Genomic DNA, 7,683 nt, shown 5'->3' with positions numbered 1-7,683 from the left:
TTGGATGGTACGGGGTAGTTCGTATCTTTTTGATGCCGGCTAGCTCACACAGCTCTCTAATTGTGCGGGACTGGAAATCCGCACCTTGGTCGCAGTGGAGTTTCTCTGGGATACCGTAGTGGACAATGAAGTGGTCCCATAGGCATTTAGCGACTGTCCGCGCTTTTTGATTTGCGGTAGGGATCGCTATTGCGTATTTCGTAAAGTGGTCCGTAATGACCAAGATGTCTTTTGTGTTACTGGAGTCTGGTTCCAAGCTGAGAAAGTCCATGCACAGCAACTCGAGTGGTCATGTGGCTGTGATGTTCACCAACGGGGCAGCTTTCTCTTGTGGAACTTTACGCCGTACACATCGATTGCAGGTCCTGATATTTGTCTCTACTTCAGCTGACATTTTGGGCCAATAGAATCGCTTTCGGACGAGGTCTAGGGTTCAGTCCACGCCCATGTGGCCCATGTCATCGTGAAGGCTCTTTAAGACCATAGGTCTCAGGTCTTCAGGCAGCACAAGTTGATGATGGGTCTGTGCGCCTTCTTGTCTCTTCCGGTACAGGACTCCGTCCAATACTTCTAACCGGTTCCACTCTCTTAGTAGAAGGTAAAGTTCTGGGATTTCCTTTCTGAGTGTCGGTGGAGGTTTCTCCCCTGACTCAACAAGCTGTAGTACTTGAGGAATACAGGTGTCGGCTCTTTGCTTTTCTCTCATTTCGGCTGGAGTTATCAGCGGAACGACGGGTAGGCCACCCAGCTGATCTTCTCCTTGGAAGCTGTCTGGGATTGCACTTGGGTGGAGGGCAAGTGATACCACCAATGCAATGCTGGATGGTGTCTCCTTAGAGCCGTTGTCGATCACTTCACAAACTAAGTGTCTTTCGCAGATGGCTCTAATGATGTCTTCACTCATGTTTGCATGCTCTGGTTCAGGGAGGTGTCTTTTCACAAACTGTTGTATTCTTTCCATCTCTTTTCTCGATATTGAGTCATCAGCTGGTCTGCTGTGTGGTCGTCTGGACAGCCCATCAGCATCTTGATTCTGTTTTCCAGCTCTGTATTGCAGCTGGAAATCGAAGGTTGATAGATCGGATAACCATCTGTAGCTTGCGGCATCAAGCTTAGCAGTGGTCAGGACATATGTCAGTGGGTTGCTATCAGTGACAGCGAGAAATTGTCTTCCGTAGAGGTAATCCTGGAACTTCTCAGTTACCGACCATTTTAAGGCAAGGAACTCCAATTTATGGGCAGGATACCTGGTTTCACATCTTGACAATCCGCAGCTTGCATAAACGATGACACGCTTCTGTCCTTGCTGCTCCTGGTAGAGGGCGGCACCGAGACCTAGTGTGCTTGCATCTGTGTGCAATATGTAGGACTGTTTGGGGTCGGCGAAACCGAGAACAGGGGCAGTTGTCAGCCTTTCTATGAAAGTGTCGAAAGCTGTCTGGCAAGCGGGGGTCCATCTGTCATTGAAGGGATCTTTAGGGTCTTAATACTTCTCGGTGTTCACTGTAGCTTTTCCGTGCTTATTCGTTGGAGGGTATCCGGCAGTAAGTGCGTTGAGGGGTTTCACTATCTTCGAATAGTCTTTGACGAATCTACGGTAGTAACCGCAGAATCCTAGAAATGCTCTCAGTTCTTTCAGTTTGGTTGGCTTTGGCCAGGTTTTGAGTGCGGTTGTCTTTTCTGGGTCCGTTTCGACTCCTTTCTCAGACACTATGTGGCCTAGATACCTTACGGAGGTCTGGAAGAATTTGCACTTTTCGGGTGATAGTTTTAGCCCATACTATTTCAGATGGCTCAGGACTCGCATGAGTCTCTCCTTGTGTTCCTCTAGCATTGAAGAGAAAACGATCAGATCGTCCAGGAAAACGAGGGCTTGCTTCAAGTTCAGTTCTCCCACGCACCAACAGGCAGACAAATGCTGTCTTGTGCTTGTCCTTTTCTTCCATTTTGATCTGGTAAAAACCAGAATTGAGGTCTAGCACTGAGAACCATTTGGATCCAGTCAGTGCTGAAAAGGAATCCTCCATGTTTGGGAAGGGCGTATGAGTCATTTACTGTTTGGAGGTTCAGTTTCCTGTAGTCTATGCATAGTCTGACATCGCCGTTCTTCTTCCTGACGACTACAATTGGCGACGAGAAGGGTGATTCAGATTCTCGGATGACTTCAGTGTCGAGGAGCTGTTGAATGTGGTTGCGCACAGCTTCTATATCTTGAGGGTGTATAGGTCTCGCCCGATGTTTGAATGGCGTCTTGTCATTGAGATTTATGTGATGCTTTATCTTGTCAGTGCATCCGAAGTCGAGATTGTGGTGTGCGAAAACCTCTTGCATGGAATTCAGCCGTTCAGTTATCCTCTCTTTCCACTCTTGGGGTACTGGAGAGTCTCCAAAGTCAAACTTGAGCTTTGATTTTTGGTTAGGGTCTGTCAATAGTCCTGCGTCAAGTGTCTTGAGGGACTGGACACTCATGACTGCATGTATCTCGGCTATCACAACCTTCGGAGACAGGGTGATATCGTGGTCGGACTCGTTCTTGAGGATGACTGGTATACAATGTGGCAGTTTTCGTGGTAGCTCTGCTAAGCCATCTGATACCAGTATTCCATCTGGCAAGGCCGTTGACCTTGGGGACTCTATCATCACCCATCTTCCTGCGTTGGTTGCTCTGCAACTCACTAATCCCTCAAGGACTTTGGTCTGACCTGGAGCGATAGTTTCAGGGTCTTTGCTATGTAGTTTCACTTCGCCCATGCTGGAATCCGCAGACTGTTTATGTCTGGCTCCAAGGGTTTTCAAGACTACCTTGTAGCCGTATGGCAGGGATTGGTAGTTCTGAGATGTGGTGTCTGCGTACTGCTTGTACAGGATATCTAGGGCGTTTGTGCCTATCAGCGCTGATGACAGAGAGGAGCGCATATCAGGCACAATCAGCGCTAGGGTGGGCATTCGATGTCTACTCCGAACATGCTCTTGGGAAACTTGATTGTAGTCTCGACGTAGCCGAGGTAGGGAATTTCCTGACTGTTGGCTCCTTCCACTTCAAGCAGGTCGTATAAGGAGTGGATGGGTAGATGAGACATGTTCTCTTGATAGAAGGAATTCGGGATCGTTGTCACTTGGGAGCCTGTATCGAGTAAGCAGCTGCACTCTTTACCTTCTATGGTTACTTGTGCAGTGCATTTAGCTCCAACCAGTCCTTTTGGTAGGGCTACTTCTTTGGTATGGGAGGCCGAGCACATATTGGAGGCTCGCCACTTCCGTCTGGGACGTCTCTCTCGTGACTCAGTTCCCGCTGTCCCTCAGCAGAAACTGACTTTAGTTTAAATCAGGCTTGGAGGCTTTGTTTTTAGCGTCCCATGCATGCTGTTTCTCCTCTAGTAATTTCTTTTTCGAGACCACCAGAGAGGGGGTTGGTTCACTCTCGCAGTGGGGTCTTATGTGTCCATCTTCTCCATATCTGAAGCAATACCAGGGTCTTGGTCTATTGCTTGTGTAGTTCTTTGGGTTTGGAGTCTCTGACTTTTGGGACTTGGGAGTACCTCTGTCAGTCGTCGGCTTCGGTTTAACTGATGCCGGGGCTTCTTGCTTGGGAGCTGGCCTCGCTTGTCTTCTCTTGTTGTCTTTCGGTATTTTTGTGAGCTGTGTCTGTAGGTCTGCAACTAGAGCCTTTAAACTTTGGACTTCGGAGCTGGTGTCCGGAATCGGCTGTGAAGTGCATTCCTCTTCGCATTGGTTCCAGATGCCCTGGTAGTTACTCGATACCCTTGGCTTTGAAACGTTGAGGTACTGTCTCATGTGGCATTCTTTGGAAGAGCGCTTTGCTGTGCGGAGTAACAGGAGGAACTCTGCAAAGGTAAGTGGGTTTCTCTTCCTCTGTTCTAGTTGCAGCTCAGTTATCATGGTGTTGTCCCAGCAGCCTCTGATGAATTGTCTTAGAAGTTGCTGATCAAGGTCGGTTGCAGCTACTCCTTCTCTTCTGTAGGTGGTGTTCAGCATCACCTGTAGTCGTAGAAGGTAAGCTGAAGGTTTCTCTCCATTGTTTTGCATTGTATGGAGGAACTTTGCAAAAAGGTCATCTCCATCTTCGACGGTTCCGAAGGCGGAGTCGAGGATCTCCAGGTACATTCCTGGGGGACATTCAGGTGTCAGGTGTCTTATGATGTCAATGGCGGGTGCCATGAGGCTATCTAGGAGTTTCCGGGACTTGTGTAGATCAGACAATTTTGTGTCTTTGAGAAGAAGCCCCACATTGGAACGCCATGTCTCGTAGTCTACTTCTCTGTCGGGCCGAGGTCTTCGCCCAGAGAAGAGTCTGAGTCTCAGTGATGCTTGGCTGTGCATGGCTGAGTCTTCGCTTCGCACTACATGCTCCACAATCATCTTTTGCACCTCAGGTGGGTTGTCTCAGAGCAGGTTGTGCATTCTCTTGAGAGCGCGCTGGTGAAGGAGACCGGCTGTGCTCTTGTCGGACTTGCTGCCCTGGATTGTTCTGGGTGAGGGGGGCTAGCTTGTGTTGCAGCCTCTGGAACATGTTGGTCTACCATTTCGAATAATTCCCCACCTGCTTCTTCGTCGAATAATTCCCCACCTGTTTCTTCGTCAGTTTGGGGTTCAGGATCGTTCAGGGTGAGGCCGTCGCCGATGGTGGAGAGTTCTCTCCTTAGGACTTCCGCGAGGTCTTCGCCACTCAGTTTCGCTATCTCTTTTAGGTCTGAGAGATAAGTCTGTGTAGCCGTCTTGCTGACTACAGGTCCATATACGCTGGCTAAGTCTCTAATGAGGTAACTAGCGTTGGCCGTGTTTAGTCGGTAATTGGAAAGTGCTTGCACGGCTTCGCTACTTTCGTATTCTATAATAACACGTGTTCCTGGCTCTGACTCGGAAGGGTCTACGAGGAGCTTTCTCCGAATGGAGCCGTGTTTCACCAGAAAGTCATTCAGTTCATCGTCAGTGGTAATATCGGTTATACCGCTGACTATGACCGAATTAGGGATTTTCACGCTGCTAGTTTGAACTACGTCCATCGCTACACGCTATTTAAGTTTCTGACCTAAAGACTGGTCCTCTTAATTGTGATATACTCCTCCTGGCTGGCTCGCCAAATTTATGTAGCACTTGTGTCACCTACTTGTAACAGCTGTTCGCCACCGGCACAGTTCTAGGTACGAAACAAGGAGAGGAGTAATATGCACAATTTAAGAATAGTGGACCAGAGACAGAATTATAACAATAACCGGTGTTAATCAATGCGCGCTAGCTAGACATACATAATACATACGTAAACGGTAGTGGTGAAGTATCCCTTTTAGGTTCTTTCAATAACCTCTCCTTTATGGAGGGTTAGTTCGATATCAAGTCCTAGTCCATTGATTAGATCAACACATTAGGTTTGGTTCAGACGTCTCTGAGGTTATCTTTAGCTAAAAGCTAGGTTCAAGATTGGATATTGGATGTATCCTTTTATCACCAGTAAACTCTATTTCAGTTCATCATTTCAATGGGTAAATGTTTAAACATATCAATTTAAACCTTTAAATGTGCAGGGAACGCAAATACCTTACTAGGTGAAATGCTCCTTTAAACTCTTCCTTTGAAGGTGTAACACAACAAAAGTACCAAATGGAATATTCTAGGTTATGGGAATGCAAATACCTTATTAGGTGAAATTACCCTTTAAACCTTCTTTCTTTACAGGAGAACCATCAGTGATTCAACTATAATCAATGTCATCAATGGGAATCAAGTATCTTATTGGGTACATTGACCCTTTAACTTGTCCTCTTTACAAGAGAACATCAGTAGATCAGGTATCTTACTGGGCGTATTTACCCTTTAAGTCTCCCTTCTTATAGGAGAATATCAATAGTTCAAGTATCTTATCAGTGGTTCAAGTATCTTACTGGGTGTAATTACCCTTTAAGTCTCTCTTCTTGATTCTAGTCTACCCATATATCAAATTAAATCAAATCAAATACAAAATACAATATCAAAGTAACAAAAGGTGAACGGGGTCGAAGCCCTTGGAATGTCCTTGTGTTCTCGTTCAATCAGTTCAATCCGTGGAAGTTCCTATAATTCAAGTTGAGTCAGTTCAATCCTACCGGACTGTTGAGGTAACAGGAGTTGGGCAACAGGGGTATTCGAATCAGGCTGGCATTAGCCTTGAGCTATATCAGGGGTTCAGTGGGTTGGCTCGCCATCTTGCATCGTCCGGCACACCGCCTCGTCCCCTCGTAGGCACACGTGGTGATGGGTGGTCTGGACTCCTGGAACTGCTCCCAGGGTGGAACGGAGTGCTAGAAAAACCTGGCCTGCTTGTGAGCAGGCATTCAGAAAATAAAAGCTATTTACCATCTTTTATCGCTTATCATCTTTTCATTGCTTTCAGAATGAATAATCAATCAGGCTACTTTTAGCTATGCTAAGCTAAAGTAGACTGTCTCATCCCAGCACGTGGGATCATATGCCCCATGCTAATTTAGGCTAAAGTGCACTAGCATATGTAACATTCCCCACGTTCATATAAAACTCTCAAAAACATTCAAAATGTATATAGACCTTGTTCTTAACGTACAGCATATCAATACAATTAAGTACTTCTGAAATGGTTCCTTCCTAGTTTACATTTACGAATGAGCTACGTTATTTAGCTTGTAGCATTATTAGCTTGTAGCATGGAGCTAACCGTTTTGCGTATTCGACAATGAACAGCACAATGTTGATGAAACTCACCAAAACCGCAGGTTACTTTAACTGCAACGCTTCTTCGGTTTTGCAACTGGGGGAATCTTTTATAACTGTTTGATAACTGTTTTTATCATGCTATTATCTCGTTATCCAGCAACGTTATCAGCTCTGTTCAAGTGCGTGTTGAATCTACGGGGATTGTGTCTGCATCTGCGCAGTAGCAAGACTTGCGCGCCGTAAAGCAAAACGTGGCTGTCGCGACATCTATCTCACTCACGTCATCTCACGTCATCTCACGTCATGACGCAATTAAAGAGCAATGCTGTAATTCAAAGGGACTTGGTACCCAATAATATTAACTACTTATGTTCCTACATAATAGCCTTAACTATATATGTTCTTATTCAATGGCATTAACTAGTTATGTTCTTATAACTTAAATAGTTATGAATCTGAAACCTGGATTACATCTGCGACACTCCCAGACTTTCCCCAATGAAGATAAGGAATGACTCACTAAAACCTAGCAATAGGGGGAAAAGCACCACAGGCGGCTTGGAGGAGAGAAACCTCAGAAGGGCTGTTCAAAGGGGATCCCCCATCAGGATGTCAGTGATAATATAGTGTTGCTATGGATGATAGAGGGATGGAGAATAGAACAGGCGAATAATAGGTATGTATGTATATATACAGTATACATGTAATGAAACACATATACATACTTACTGTACATGGTAGCAATAGTATCTAAAGTAGCCTACATAAGAACATTTTAAGATTAAAATAAATAGAGCTAAGAACAAAAAAAAAAGCATAGGAAAACGAGCACTGGTATGAATATAAGATAAAGGCTCGGAGCTCAGAGTATCAGTCATATTCCCCAGGGGGCAGGAGAACTGCCTGTAACCATTGGTAACCATTTTCAAAAGAAAAGGCCTAATGTATGTGCAGTAGTAGAGTATGTAAAACATGAGAAAATCACAATATTGCTTTTCT

General features: G+C 45.5%; 1 protein-coding gene across 1 annotated transcript; it reads right to left on the bottom strand.

The window, feature by feature from the left end:
* Window positions 1-3,315: 3,315 nt before the first annotated feature.
* Window positions 3,316-4,380, bottom strand: LOC311239366 (zinc finger CCHC domain-containing protein 12-like; the record flags this gene model as incomplete). The annotated part of the gene is made up of 1 exon (XM_084327673.1): window positions 3,316-4,380. One exon carries the CDS (start codon window positions 4,378-4,380, stop codon window positions 3,316-3,318), a length of 1,065 nt encoding a protein of 354 aa, XP_084183799.1.
* Between the last annotated feature and the right edge of the window lie 3,303 nt (window positions 4,381-7,683).

The sequence above is a fragment of the Notolepis coatsorum genome (genome assembly GCF_963971535.1).
Source record: "Notolepis coatsorum genome assembly, chromosome: 13".
Taxonomy (NCBI): domain Eukaryota; kingdom Metazoa; phylum Chordata; class Actinopteri; order Aulopiformes; family Paralepididae; genus Notolepis; species Notolepis coatsorum.
Note: the sequence above shows the minus strand (reverse complement) of the source record. Positions and strands in the feature narration are given on the sequence as shown.